General features: G+C 37.4%; 3 protein-coding genes and 1 long non-coding RNA gene across 8 annotated transcripts in view; 2 read left to right on the top strand and 2 right to left on the bottom strand.

Moving 5' to 3' along the window:
• Positions 1-233: 233 nt before the first annotated feature.
• On the bottom strand, positions 234-4,103 carry ttc9 (tetratricopeptide repeat domain 9). Its single transcript, XM_042500114.2, has 3 exons — positions 3,220-4,103; positions 1,941-2,123; positions 234-1,096 (listed from the first exon to the last, which is right to left on the bottom strand). The coding sequence occupies exons 1-3, from the start codon at positions 3,695-3,697 to the stop codon at positions 1,014-1,016; spliced, it is 744 nt and encodes a 247-aa protein (XP_042356048.2). The 5' UTR covers positions 3,698-4,103; the 3' UTR covers positions 234-1,013.
• A 1,997-nt stretch (positions 4,104-6,100) lies between these two features.
• med6 (mediator complex subunit 6) lies at positions 6,101-11,416 on the top strand. The gene is made up of 8 exons (XM_042500113.2): positions 6,101-6,206; positions 7,980-8,139; positions 8,438-8,529; positions 8,763-8,845; positions 8,961-9,069; positions 9,284-9,399; positions 10,103-10,130; positions 10,744-11,416. The coding sequence occupies exons 1-8, from the start codon at positions 6,116-6,118 to the stop codon at positions 10,872-10,874; spliced, it is 810 nt and encodes a 269-aa protein (XP_042356047.2). The 5' UTR covers positions 6,101-6,115; the 3' UTR covers positions 10,875-11,416.
• A 116-nt stretch (positions 11,417-11,532) lies between these two features.
• LOC148187413 (uncharacterized) lies at positions 11,533-14,253 on the bottom strand. Its single transcript, XR_015778760.1, has 2 exons — positions 13,630-14,253; positions 11,533-13,482 (listed from the first exon to the last, which is right to left on the bottom strand). It is a non-coding gene; the product is annotated as an uncharacterized LOC148187413 (long non-coding RNA).
• Positions 13,033-15,488, top strand: part of pcnx1 (pecanex 1) — a 52,331-nt gene continuing 49,875 nt past the window's right edge. For all 5 annotated transcript variants that reach the window (XM_042500091.2, XM_088087777.1, XM_088087776.1 and 2 more), the window contains exon 1: positions 13,033-13,331. In XM_042500091.2, the coding sequence (XP_042356025.2) occupies positions 13,179-13,331 (153 nt within the window). In that variant the 5' untranslated portion in view covers positions 13,033-13,178. The remainder of the gene's footprint in view (positions 13,332-15,488) is intronic.

Here is a 15,488-nt window from a genome sequence, read left to right as displayed (position 1 = left end):
CAAACACTTTTACGATTATTAAAAACTTGAGAAACTTATTACATAAGCATCACCATGGCAGCAACCAAAGTAAAACAGTATAAAATAATTTCAGCCTTGATTCACTTACTTATGTACACATGTGCTTTCATCAGCATTTCTCCATAGATATATTCTAGCTTATGAAGAACGTAGGTAGAAAATTTAATTAAAAAAAAAAAGTTAAGGTAAAGTCACTGCTGCAGCACAACAAAATCAATCGACACATTTATTACACGCATACCTTTACAGTAAACATACAGTATTTGTGATACAGTAATGCTGTGAATGAAGTGCTTTGTTTTGGCATCAATAACCACAAATAGCTTGTCTCTCCATTATATTTTTCATGATTTATATATAAAGTAGCCTATGTACATTTTGTGATATGTCTGTTACTGCAATTAGCAACCATGTGCTCTTGATGTCCTCGATTACGCACTTTGAGTTAAAAATTAAAGCACCATTACTTCAGATAGAATCGAGAGTATAAAAAAAAAACGTGTCTTTTGTTGTACTTTCAAAATCAAAGTAATGTGATAGGAGTGTAGGTGGTTGTTACTCATTCACTCCGTGCCGTTCAAGAGACATCTTGTGCGAGGGCACGTGCTAATTTACAGTTACACTCGCCTGCAGACGTGCTGGACTCACTCTATGGAACTTGTTGCTCCTGTCTCTATCACAAGTGTTGGCCTGTATGTGCAATGTTTGGACTGGCAGTGCATCAGTTTGTAATAGTTAAAAAATACTTGGGATGGAGTCATATTAGATAAAATTGGCGGTTTTTAGACGGAAACACACACACAAAAAAGAAATGCTTCAAGCACACAACGATAAAGTTCAATCACATAACTGGCAACCGGATGCTGTGCAAGGCAAAAGCAAACGAATATCTCTTCACACCGAGACCTCTGAGTCATGGTGTGTAAGGTCTGGGTGGCACACAGTAGGGCTGATAATTTATGACGGGTGAGAAGTCGTCAGACAGCCAGCGTTTATGTCGCCTCTTTTTTTTCCCTTTGGGCATTCCGGCGAATCTTCATCTCTGTCAGCTGGATGTAGCGGATGACATTAGTGTCTGGAAAACAAAGACAGGAAAAGATTTATTTCCTGCTCAGGCAGGAAATGGTGCATCAATATGCTCGTAAATCTTCCACTTAAACTAAACCCTAACATGTGACGTATAAAGTGGCGACAGGAAAGTTTTAGGAAATGTTTTTTCAGCAATTACAAATAAACACGTTTTTGTTTTCACATATAACACTGTGTATTTTTTTTCTTAAAGTTTATCCTGTGTGCTTTAAAAGCATCTGCACAGGCAATCAAATTTGTTATAAATCAGGTGAAATCTTAACAAAACTGCAAATGTTGTACTTTTACATGACAACAGCAAAGCAAAAAAATGCATAAACATGAGCCATTTGCGGAAAGAAAGCTAATGTTTTTCCTTTCCCACCAAAATTTGTGCGTGCACACAGGTTTACGGCCCTACTAAAAAAAACAGTCTTCACGTTTTGAAAAAAAATCTGCGTATTAACACATTTAATGTTATAGCTGCTCTAGGTGGCTACTTTAAGATTTTTTTCAGCTTTTGCCTTTATCATAGAGCGTGGAAGGGGGGAGCGGGGGATGACACGCAGCAAAGGGCCACAGGTCAAAGTTCAATGAATTAAACTACTTTATATGCTGTCGGTCAGTTTAATCTGTATCAGTGCGCCATTTTTAAGTCGATCATATATTTTGTGTGTAAAATCCCAACATGTAAAATGGCCTCTAAGTATAGGTGTAAATTCAGTGGAGTAAAAAAAAGATATATGGAGTAGAATAAGGTGGCAGCGACCAAATTAAATCGGGATTTTTTTGTCTGATCTGCAGTTGGGCACGTTTGTCACAGAAGAAAACCACCATTACTCGGTCCTCACCTGATGGTTCCTGTTTGTGCGACTCCTTCAGGTAGTACAGCGCCTTCTGGAAGTCTCCGAGGTGGTAATAGGCCACACCGGATCGGTACAGAGCCTTGAAGTTCTTCCCTTCCTTGTGAAGCACTTTGAGACAGTATTCCTTCACTCGTTCATAGTTCACCAGCTCCATTTGCAGCAGACAGGCTGGAAAATACAGGAGGTGAAAAGTTAGTGCATGAGCCAATGTTTGAATTTCACAACAGCAGAAGCTCTAATGTGTGTCCTGTTAGGAGACAAGACATTATTTTATTTAGTGTGTTTGTAGGAGTTTAGGACATTTCTGGTATTTTAGGACATTTTCAGGATGTTAGGATATTTTTTTTTATTTTAGGACATTTCTAGGATTGTAGGATATTTCTGGGATTTTAGGATATTTCTAGGATTTATGACAACATTTCTAAGATTTTACCTGGTTTATAGAATTTTAAGACGTTTCTGGGATTTTGGGAGGTTTCTAGACATCTCCAGGATTTTAAGGACCCTTCTGGGATTTGGGGACATTTACATTATTAAAATGCATTCTTAGGATTTTAGGACGTTTATAGGAGTTTACAACATTCATTTCTAGGATTCTAGGACATTTATAGGATTCGACAATGTTTCTTGGATTTAGGAGGCTTCGAGACATTTCCAGGATTTTAGGATGTTTCTGGGATTTAAGGACTTTTCAGGATTTTATGAAATTCCTAGGATTTTAAAATGTTTTGTGGATTTTAGGACATTTCTAGGATTTGAGGACGTTTATAGGAATGTCGGACATTTCTTGGAATTTAGGATGTTTTTAGGATTTTAGGACAGGGCCTCTGGCCACACCAGATCGGTACAGAGCCTTGAAGTTTTTCCCATCCTTATGAAACACCAGTATTCCTTCACTCGTTCATATTTCACCAGCTGGCTGGAAAATACAGGAGGTGAAAAGTTACTGCACGAGCCAATGTTTGAATTTCATCATAAAATAGAGGCACTATTGTGTGTCCTGTTAGGAGCCAAGCCACCATTGGTTCATTGTTTTTATATAACAAATATATGACTGCTTTTGCTGAGGGGTGAATAAATATAGCAATATGAAGTGGAAATGAAAAGAAAGTGAGGCAGATAGTGGGGTTAGCCTGAGAATGACTCATTCGCTTTATGAATCATTCATGAGCTCAGGAGTATTCCCAGAATCTTTCTGTGTTGAAAATACAGCAGATTTGTGTGTGTGTGTGTGTGTGTGTGTGTGTGTGTGTGTCTGTCTCACCGGCCAAGCTGTTGTAACACTCCAGCTCTGCGTTCTCCATGGCCCCCTTCTGCTCATCTGTCAGCCGGGTGGACTTGCTGATGGTCGGCAGGAGGGGGGACGGAGGCTTGGAGCCGGTGTCCGGATCCCCCAGCACCCTGCACAGCCCCTTTATCTCCAGCAGAGCGCGGTGATACTTGCCGATCGCCTCTCGGTACTTCTTATCCTTGTAGCACTGGGTGCCTTGGCTCTTGAAGTCCAGCGCGCGCCTCACGACGTCGGCCGGCTCGTTGAGTGACGGCTGTTTGAGCATCGACCCTCCATGATGCCTCTGCTGCTGGAGCTGCTGCTGGTATCTGGCATCTTTAGTCCGGCTGCTGCTGCTGCTGTTGGGAGGCTGCGCGCACTGCTGGAGCCTCGGGGAGCCGCCGCCGCTGTCGGTGTGGCCGCCTCTGCCGCCGTCCACCCTGCCGTCGTGCCCGGCCTGGATCACGCTCATATTCGTCGTTATTTTATTATAGCTGCCCTGGCGCCACCGGCCCTGAATTAGCTGGGAATTAAAGCTCCTTCACTGCATCCTCTCGGCCGTAGACGCTCGCCAGTGTCGCAGCTACGTCTTCTCTGTGCGCAGCCCTGCGCGATGCGCGCTCCTCAGCTGAAGCCTGTTCTCGTATTTTTCTCCTCCGACGATCCGATTGGTCGATGAACTCACGGCCAGTGGTCCCATGGGGGTCCTCGGGCAGGAAGAGGAGAGGGTTTAATTCCATTATCAGTTCATTTGGATGCAATTTAATTATCAGTTTGTTTGCAAACTCGACGCATTGTTTTATATGATGCACATACTGTCCATGTTCTCATTCGTATTGCTGCCGATGTAAATGTAAATCCGCATATATATTTATAGATAGATAGATAGATAGATAGATGTAGATATAGATATGTGTGTGTGTGTGTGTGTGTGTGAATATATATATCAATTTTTGGATTATAGATTAATAAAATTATCATTAAAATTTTTCAGGGGCTCCCTTCCCAATACTAGTATTGGGAAGGGAGATATGTTTTTCTATTTGTCTTTAACCTTAATGATTAGATTTTGTATTTATTTTAAATACCCTCAAAACCTCAAAACCTTCATGTAGGTTTGAAAGGCAATTTTTCAAACATTTTTTCAAAGGCAAAACCCATGAAATGTTTTTTTTTTTGTTGTTGTTGTTTTTTGTTTTGGGGTTTTTTAATAGTGGAACGAGGGTTGTGCATATTCCCACAGTCACTAGGGCAGGCTCAAGGAAAGGTATTTGTATTTTATTAAAAAAAACAAACAAACAAAAAAAAAACACCTACTCTGATAATTAGAGTACAGTCTCTTAATTTTAGATTTTTAATCGTATAATATTTCACCATCCTTATTCTACATGTGTTTCAGATAACTCTACCTCTCTCTCCTCTTAAATATTCCTTTCAGTCTCTCGCTCTTATCTCAGATTGGAGGAATGCAGTCATCTCCACTCGGATGAATCAGATAAACATCATCCAGCCTGTCGTCTCTCGCCCGAGCAGCCTGCAGCCTGCAGCCTGCAGCCTGCCTCCCCCAGATTGCTCTCATTCTGCGCAGCCACTCTGGACACACTCATGACAGACTTCAGTCCCTAATGACAGGCTATGATGTCACTCAGACCGGGGTGTATGCGGGGTAATGGTGTTATCAGCCTCTATTATGAAGAGTGGAGCAGACAGCTAGGTGATGAATACCGCCATCCCTTTTGTTCTGACAGAGGAGCTTCTCATTTGACTGCCATTTTATCAGCAAGCGTGTGTGAGCTTGTGTGTGTATGCTTAAATCCATCTGTCCTGTCACACTCTCCGGGCAGTGAAGTCAGCTGTCTGGGTGTGTCTCTGGAATTTCAGCTCTGTGGAACAAATGCTGCTGATCAGAAATAAAGAACACGAACCAGGAAAACTATCACAACAGACTGATTGCGTAATCGATACTTGTTTGCAGCATCACGTGCCTTAGATGGGATGCGGGCCTAAAAGTGCAAACTCTACATCTCTTAAATACAGTTAAATGTAAGGGTTTGTGTGGAATGACGTGGATTTTCTGACATGTTTTTAGGATCTCTGGATGTTTCTGGGATTTTAGGACATTTCCAGGATTTTAGAATACTTTTAGGATTTTTTATTATTTTTCCTATGATTTTAGGATGGGTTGTTTTCCCAAGGATTTTAGGACATTTCCAGGATTTTAGAAATTTTTTTAGGATTTTGGAATATTTTTCCTAGGATTTTAGGAAGGGTTGTTTTCCCAAGGATTTTAGGACATTTCCAGGATTTTAGAAAATTTTTTAGGATTTTGGAATATTTTTCCTAGGATTTTAGGAAGGGTTGTTTTCCCAAGGATTTTAGGACATTTCCAGGATTTTCGAAAAAATTTTAGGATTTTGGAATATTTTTCCTAGGATTTTAGGATGGGTTGTTTTCCCCCGGATTTTAGGACATTTCAAGTATTTCAGGTAGCTTCTAGGATTCTCAAACATTTCTAGGATTTTAAGGCATTTCAGGGATTTTACCACGTTTCTATGATTTGCAGACAGGACATCTCTAAGATTTTAGGCGACTTCTAAGAAATAAGGATGTTTCTAGGATTTTAGTAGTTACATTTGGTGCTTTGGAAGGACCTCTATTGGTGGTGCAGGGGTTCCTCCACTGGCATTTTATTTTATTTTTTGACAAACAAGCTCAATTTTGATGCTTGTTATGCACTCTGGCACCTTATGTACACTAAAAGCACAATAAATAGTGAGTCAATTTATTTTTATTGTGTCTTACTTTGTACGCAACTTCTATAATATTAAAATATATTCACAGCGTTTTATTTGTGTCGTTTTTTCCAATTTAACTAATTATAACTATAGCGATGACGTTATCAATCTACGACCGGAAGCAAAGTGACGACGTCCTCTTTGTGGGACAAGTTGTTTACATCATGGCGTCGGTGGATTTCAGAGGTAGCTAAAATCACCGGTTTGTTGTTGGTTAGAAAGTCATTTCCAATGTTTAGTTCGTGCTGTCTAATTAATTAACGACTTATGCATTATATGTCCACCGTTGGGGTAAAGCTTCTGTGTGTATTTGGCAGTTTTTACATATATTTGTTAATGCTAGAAGCTAACGTTAGCATCCTTTAGCATCTCTCCGCTTTTATTAGCATGCCGGCTAACTTAGCTAATGCTGGCTGGCTGCCAGAGTGATCAATAAAGCAACGAATTATAGGTTACTTATAAATTCAGTGGATTTTCTTAATTGAATAGGACTTCAACAACGTTGTAAAAATACTCCGTTACTTTTACAGTAACTGACAACCTCGCTACGGTTAAAGTAAACAACCTATAACTGAAAATATTACTGTCCTTTCTCCGCAGTTTAATAGTTAAAAAGTCTGATTCTCAAAAGGTTAGCCATTTCAGAACATAGGAGGCGAAATTCAAATTACTTGTCATTATTTAGTTTATATTTTACTAAATGTTACAGTTCCTATTTTGGACTTTATACTGGTATAAAACCGTAATATTTTTCGTTAACAGCACTGGTCTGAATTTAGGAAACATAGAAATGCAAAGCTACATTTGACTTGATTTTGTTGTCATAAGCAACATACACACTTCACAAAGTATCATAAAACAAAACAAAAAGTTTAAAAAACTAAAGACCAACTAAATCCAAACAGGCCAAAGAAATGTAATTATGCCAGATGCTTTATTATTTGGAGATGGTCATTCAAGTCTTTGCAGTCCTGAGTGGAGCCGATTTTACTGTATTTATCAAAGCATTGTAACCCGAGGCTGTGATGCTTTGATGATGATGATTTGTTAAAAATAATAATCATAAGAATAACTTTTTGTTTATACGGTCCCTTTTAAAAACAAAGCAAGGTAGGGGCAATAAATCCCAGAAAGCGTAAAAACAATAGAAGTTAGTCAGTCATGCTGCACAAAGGCTAGTCTTAGGAGATTAGAGGCAGAAACATTTTAGAAAAATAAAAGAACAAAATAAAGGCAGTAAATACAGAACATTAATGATAATAATAGTAATAAGCAGAATCAAGACAGATAAAAAGATAAGTTAAAAGACAAACTAGAAGAGGACATCCCCTAAAAACTAGTCTATAACACTAACTTTTAGTTTTAAGCCTTGACTTTGGCCAGAAAGGCCCCTAAGGCTGCGAAATGGCCCATAAGGGATCAATATTTCTGTTATATAGCTTGGGGCTAGACCTGGACAAGCTTTAAAAGTGATCAGTAAAATCTTAAAATAATTTCTAAAACAAGCAGGAAGCTAATGGAGGGAAGCTAGGATTGGAGTGTTGTGATGTAATCTGTTAAAACCAGTGATAAGCCATTCATGTTTAAATGTGTTCAGCAAAATCCTAATATCACTGATTATCCTTATATCACTTGCACTTCAATATATGCAATAAACAGTATAAAGAGGTTGTGGCGAGAATCCAAAAGCAAACAGAACATCGACGCTCACAGATAAATTAACTTATTTTATGTGGGCAAAATGAACAGAACATGTTTCAGCTACAACATTATTACACTGATGATGTCTTTGTAACTGAAACTCGTCTGTTTCTGTTCATTTTGCCAACATTACATTTGTTAATTTACCTGAGTGCCAGTTTTTAATTTATTTTTGGAACCTCAAAAAGTTATCAGTTATTAAAACTGACCAGCCCTCAGCTTAGGACATTAGTTATATTTTTTTTGTTTAATTGACAGACAACCTTCTTGGGATATCCTGGGTGGACAGCGGCTGGGTGCCGATTCTGAACCCTGGAAATGTACTGGACTACTTCTCTGAGAGAAGTAACCCCTTCTATGACCGAACATGTAATAATGAGGTAGTGAAGATGCAGCGGCTTTCTCTGGAACATCTCAAGTAAGTTTATCTTACACAGCGCAATTTTTTGTTACTTAGAAAATAGTTGCACATAAATAAAAATAAAGACATTAAGTGTCACATTGAGTTAAGATTGGTATCAGCTCAGAGAAGATACTAAATGCACTACAGTTTTAATGCAAATTAACACATAGAGCTTGAACATAAGCAAATAAAACACTGTGATAAAGTAATTATCTGTTATTCTGTAATTATTCTGTAATTATTCTGTAAGTAATTATTATTCTGTTTTAAAGATGCAAAACTAAAAGCAAACTTTGTTTTTGTCTCATTTCAGTCAGATGGTGGGAGTCGAGTACATTCTTCTTCATGCTCAGGAGCCAATTCTGTATATAATCAGGAAACAACAGAGGCAGTCACCAACACAATGTGAGCAGCGCCATGTCTGAATTCTCAAATAATTTAATTGTGACATTTTTGTTAGTGCATTTATACTACAGTTTAATAAGGACAAAATTGCCATTTAAGCAGCCTGATGAATTGGAGTGTGAGAATTACAGCTGAACATATCCTTATTCAGCTGTATAGTTTATTTATTGTATTTAAATGCTTATATGAGCTCATCCTCATTTCCACTTCCACTGTGTGTTTTCATCCTCCAGTAATTCCCTTGGCTGATTACTACATCATAGCAGGAGTGGTGTATCAGGCCCCAGACCTGGGAACAGTTATCAGCTCCAGAGCGGTGAGAATATATAGTCTGATCCTGTAAAAAGCACTTGAAACCAAGTTGTGCGAAGGCTGTTGATGCTGGATTTGATAATAAATAAATCCTGTGACATGAGTGACATCTGTTTCAGCTTTCTGCTGTCCATGGAATCCAGTCTGCCTTTGACGAGGCCATGTCATATTGCCGTTATCACCCATCCAAAGGATACTGGTGGCACTTCAAGGACCAGGAGGAGAGAGGTTTGACTTTTTTTTAATTCACAGTGTTGACATTTAGGTGGTAGTCTTGACAGCACCGGAGTAGCTCCTGTAACAAGATCACAGATATTAAAGACAACAAATTGTCAAGAGCCAAAGCTCTTGAGGCCCTGAAACCCCAGAATGTTTATATAGAAGCTCAGGTTTGATATGATGACTTTGGCAAAAGCTGACTAACAAAACACTTTTTTAACAGAAAAAGCCAAACCCAAGTCTAAGAAGAAAGAGGAACCGAGTTCACTTTTTCAGAGGCACCGTGTCGACACACTCCTGTTGGACCTCAGGTCAAAGTTTCCACCAACATTTTACCAGGTACATGATCCACTCACACAAAACACTTATTTATTTAAAATCTTCTCAGTATTTCCATTTGAAATGACCTATAATACATAATCAAACCAAAACTGCAAAGACAGCAAAGATCTCCATGTGTTCAGCTGAGATCTGGTATTTTACCTTTAACTGTTGAAACTGAATGGTTTGTTAATCTAGAAGAAGAAATGCAAATCTATCCTATGTGCTGTTGAAACAATACAGAAAATAAGTTCTGTTTGGTGTTGTTTTTCGTTCCTTTTCATAGTGAATTGAGCAATGCTTTGTTGAGTAAGATAGAAATAAGATATTGATTTTGTGAAGGAAGCATATAGCCTTAGATGACTATTCACATATGAAATTTATAAATTAGACATTAGTTATCTGGAGAAAGCCTAGGAGAAAAAAAACTCTTTATCAAGATTATCTGTCCATATTTAGTGGCTCCTTTTGTGAATAGTTCATTTAAGATGTTGTTCTGGTTTTGCTCATAGTTTGTGTTTTATGTCTTTCTTTTCGACATGTTTTTGTGCATGCTTTGTATATGAAAACAGAAATATGTATTAGATGATGGTGGCTTGTAATTGCTTGTGTGATGCGCCAAGCGAAAATCTTTGCATGGCATAAAAATGGAAAAATATGAATTATTTCACGTTAATGTAATTGCATCTAAGTAATACTGTTTTTCTTTCTGTAATTTCAGCCTAAACCTGGCGAAAAGCCGATTCCAGGTATGAGCTTGAAATAGTCATGTTATACTCACATCCTTAAGTTAAATAATGAACCTAGTCTGTCTGCGGATTGCAGTGAATAACATTCAAATTGTTATAAATATGTCTGCAATTATTGATTATTATAATTGTCAATAAATCTGGCGAATATTTTCTCTATTGGTTGGTCTATAAAATATCATAAAATTGTGAAATATGTTAATTAGTGTTTACCAAAGCCCAAGATGACATCCTCAAATGTTTTGTTTTATCTACAAAACCAAGTATAATCAGTTTACAGCCGTAAAGGAGCAAAGAAACCAGAAAATATTTATGTTCAAGACGCTGGAATTAGAACATTTTGACTTTTTTTCTTTCTTAAAAAAAATCTCCAACTGATTAAATGATATCAAATTAGTTGACAATTAATTTAATTTTTGACAACTAATCTGTTAACCATTGCAGCTGTAGATGATTTAGCATTTTTATTTCGTGTGCACTTTTATTATTACGCTTGACCATGGGTCTATATTTATAGCTGGCTATGATATTATAACATTATAACAGATTTTTTTTCTCACGATATACACAAAATCTACACGTTTTCCTCTAACTGTACTCTCTTGTATTACAGTTGAGGTGAAGAAAGAGCCTGAACCCCCTGCAGAGGCTGTAAAACAAGAAGAAAGAGAACCAGCTGCAAAGTCCTCCGCTCCAGCTCCACCAAGCAAACCGCCTCCTGAGAAGAGAGCAAGACTACAGTGAGAGTCATAATTCACAGAGCGAGGAAAAGTCCTACAGCACAGACCAACAGAACATCTTGCGAGTATTTTTGTTCCCTCCAAATTTGCAAGATCGTCCACAACTCCACTCATTTGATCAGTTTACAGGAAACTAAGAATGAACTGGCATAAAAAGTTGCTTGTCTCAGTGCCAGGACTACTTTTACATTGTAAGCTTAGTTTGGCATCGTTTCAGGCAGCTGTGCTACGAGCGGGGGTTAACTGCCTGATGTCAGCAGGCATTTAGCAGTATTCTCACTCAGGATTGTTTCTGACGATGAGCTGACATCAGCATCAGTGTCGGTTTACTGTTGACATCAGCATCATATTCGTGTTGTAGTGACTTCAGAAGACAGTTTAATTCCTAGTGTGCTTTACAGGGTGATGTGTCCTAATGCATCTCTCATCTGAAAGGCAAAAAATCTTCTTGACATGAACACCTCTGTTTAATTACACTTTTGTCTGTTTTTTTTTTTTGTTAAGAATACTTTTGTGTTTTTGTATTAAAATGTATCAGCTGCTGTATCCAGATGTGTTTGTTTGCACTAGCAATAGTCTTGAGTCTTGCTTGATAAGTTTTTCCTCGTGATCCGAACAAAATATAACATTTATGTAGCTGAGAAATGATCAATAACTCATAATTCAAAAAAAATTAAATCAAGATTGCTTTATTCACGTTGACTTGTCCTAAGCCCCCTTTAGTGATTAATATAAAAACTGTTTAACAGTGCAGTAAAAATATAAAAACAAGATAAGTAGGATATTGCAAAGTATAAAAACCTAGAAAGAGTAATGTGCACAATACAAAAACTAGATAACAGTAAGGTCAAAAATATAAAACTGTATAACAGGAAAGTTAAAAGAAAACCTTCACAACAGTAAGGTACAAAATATCAAAACTAAATAACAGTAATGATTGAAATTTAAAAATAACATGACACTGAGTTGCAAAATGAAAACTACATAAGAGGTGCAAAAAAACCCTACATAACAGTAAGGTGCCAAATTGAAGGAAAAAAAACTACATAGCTCAGTGCAGAATTAAAAACAACTGCATAAAAAAACCAACAGTAAGTATAAAATTTTTTTTTAAAAAGCAGTGAAAATATAAAAACTTGCAAACAGTACAGTTAAAACAACCCAACAACATAACAGTAAGATGCAAAATACTGAAACTAGCAAAAGAAATGATTAACAAAAACTACATAACAGTGAAGTGCAAAATTTTAAAACTACTTAGGTAGAAAACATAAAAAAAAAAAATAACAGCAATAATTAAAACTGAAAAACTACTTAACAGTAAGGTGCAAAATTAAAAAAAAAAACAAAACAGCACAGTGAAAATATAAAAACTTGCTAACAGTAAAGTTAAAAACAACTACACAACAGTAAGGTTCAAAATAAGATAAAAAAAACATAACAGGAAGGTGTAAAATATAAAACTATAACAGTATAGTGAAATATAAAAACTAGATTAATAGTGGTGTAAAATATAAAAACTATATAACAATAAGGTGCAAAATATAACAGCTCAATAATAGCAATTATTAGAATATAAAAACTAGATTAATAGTGAGGTGCAAAATATAAAAACTACATAACAATAAGGTGCAAAATATAACAACTCAATAATAGCAATGATTAAAATATAAAAACTAGATTACTAGGTGCAAAATATAAAAACTATATAACAATAAGGTGCAATTTAAAAACAAAAACAACTACATGACAGTAAGGTGTAAAATAAAATAAAATAAAAAACAAATGTTGTTAAAATGGGAGGGTGTAGGCAGCAGGTGTCGCCATTTGGCCACATTTGATCCCAGCTCCTAATTGACAAATGATACATTTTATTTAATGCATTTTTGTCCTCAGTCATCACGGCGTTGAGTCATGTTTAAATCTGACCTGCACAGTCACTTAGGAAAAAATTAATTTCCATGCAGGGGTGAAGAGGGGCCAACAAAAAAGGATGAAAACACAAAGCAGCGGTGCATTTTCGTAGATATTTAAAGAGATGTAAACAGTAGCTGTTCCTCTACTCCACGGATGCCACGAAGAAGAAGTTTCGCGCAGGGCGTGGTGGGATAGGAGTCTCCTCGGTGGAGGACTGAACAGTGCCCCAGCTGGCTGCTAGCAGCGGAGAAGATGGCTGCAGAGGGGATTTTCAGGCCAGTGTCTGAAAACAGAGCAGCGTTTGTCATGTTCAGCGACCACTAGCCAGCGTGTCACCCCGGTTGTTCCGTCGCTCGGTTCCGCTCGGGTTCGTCGGAGGGGATAAACCGACATGGGGTCGCAGACTCTTCAGATCCTGAGGCAGGGGGTCTGGGCTTCAGTCACAGGCGGATGGTACTACGACCCCGATCAAAACACATTCGTCAACGCTTTACACCTCTACATCTGGCTGTTTCTGCTATGTTTCCCCTTCACGCTATACATGGTGAGTGTGTTGCTTTTTTTTCTTTAAAAAAACTCATTTTTAAACCCTTTTTTTTATTTTTGTGTTGACTGTTGACGCCGCAAGTTGCCGAGTAGTGTCCGTTAGGTTAGCTGCTGCCACTGGATACTAACGGTCGGTCTCAGTCTATTATCTGGAGCGGAGACAATGTAACGTGTCGTTAAACTAACAAAACGACACCGAATATTTTCACTGCGGTCAAAATATTTTACGAAACTCAGAGGTTGTCGGAATTATATGTAGTAAAACCATATTTCGATGGTAAAAAATTACAAAATACCCTTTAAATGGCTGCCTCCTCAAGTGTAGCGTCCACCAAATAGATGGGACCTGAATGCTCTTTTGTTTAAATTCAGTGTGTATCTCAGAGATGCAGCTCAGTTAGGATATTAACTGTCGATTACATTGTGCCAGGCTGTAATCAGTGAATTTAATTCCCCCACCCCCCCGTCTTTATCTAGTTGTTTTCCTCCTGTCGGTAGTGATTTGCGGTATCACCGGTTTTCAAGTGCTACCAGCTGTGACTGCAAAGAGCACAGCTGACAAGGATGTAATCTGGCAACTCTTAATGTCCAGCAGACTCTATTGACTGGCTGCTGTTTGCTCACTTCATTTGTCACAAGGTGTCTTTAAAAAGCAAAAAGACTGCTTTGTGTTTACTTTTGCACAGTGGTAGTTGACTGTCTAAACTGTTTAAGGTACTGTTCTTTATTTATGAGCTGATGGTTGGGGTTTGACCTTGTTTATTTGTTTGTTTTATTAATTTGAACCCTCCCCAAAGCTACAAATACTTATGTGAAGCACAGAATTTTTTTTCCTTTTTTTATTCCCATTAACCTTTAGAAACCCAAATTGCAATGTTCCACAAACTGCAAACATTAGAAGATTTAGAAAACGATTTTTGTTTTTCAATATCTGGGGGAAAATGCAAGAGAAACAAGAAAAGAGTGAGGGAAAAATTATTTATAATTATCATATCACCTTGTTTTTTGTTATGATTTTTTTTTTTTTGGGGGGGGGGTTCATTGCTTTTTGCCTTCTTACCCTTTTTTTTTTAAAGAAATGAAGCCAATTAGTGCAATTTTCAAAGGGTTAAAAACAAAGATAAATACAAAACAAAAACAGGGCAAATAAGACTTGGGAAAAGTGACTAAAATTATAAAATTCTTTGCATTTGACCTACATAATGGGTTCGACGACTGTCAGAAATTGAAAAATTCAGTGATAATTTCTGTTTTTTCAGTTAATTAATTAATCAACAGTCGACTAATTGGTCATTGAGAATTTAACAAAAGTGAAATTTAATTGTTAAATCAATAGGCCATGCAATGCTGTCGAAGTATATGAAATATGTTGCTGTAAACTTTGGAGGAGGAACAAAAACACATTTGGTGTTCTCTGAAATAAACAAAATAAGAATACGTTGTATGCTTTTTGTTTCAAAAAATGATTAATCGATTAATCCATTGTTAAATTTTCCCATAATTGATTACGGAAAGTTCTTGCAATTTGCAACTCTAGTTTTAGTTTCTGGCCATGATAAATTTAGCAAATTTTAAAGAAAATTGGCTGTAAATTTAATATAAAATACAACCATTTAAAGTTATATGCCAGTTCCCTAAGTCAAAAAAAAGTAGGTCCCCAGTGCTTAAAACAAATATTTGACATGCCTCCCCCTCTTTGCACCCCCCCCCCCACAAATAACAAACACTTCCTAAGGACTTGACACCTTAATTTATAGTCCGCATGCAAATATTTCTATGGTTGTTTGTCAAATAATTCAGAATCCGTATGGCCAACAGAACATGATAAACGTGTGTGAATCATTGTGTTTTTGCACATACATCTCTAAAAATGTTCTCTGTTCATGAAATAGCAGTTATGCTATTGCTATGCTGCTAATCATACAAGTAACTTCTATCTTGAGAAGCTGATGTTTCAAACCGGTCTGTGGTTTCCGTTCTATTCCTGGAGTGGAAATGCGCTGGTCAGCTCTGTGGTTTATATTGAGCCACAGGTTTGAGGGGTGCTGCTGTTTGTAATAACTGCAAACTGATGCAGCAGCAAGAGATCTCAAGGACAACATGACGCAGGAGATGGAGCTCAGACACCTTGTGGATAGCCTCCTGCCTCAGCAGC

Source organism: Plectropomus leopardus, chromosome 14 (assembly GCF_026936395.1).
Source record: "Plectropomus leopardus strain MGB_pleo_1.0 chromosome 14, ASM2693639v1, whole genome shotgun sequence".
In the NCBI taxonomy this organism is placed as follows: domain Eukaryota; kingdom Metazoa; phylum Chordata; class Actinopteri; order Perciformes; family Serranidae; genus Plectropomus; species Plectropomus leopardus.
This window is presented reverse-complemented; position numbering and strand designations above follow the sequence as displayed.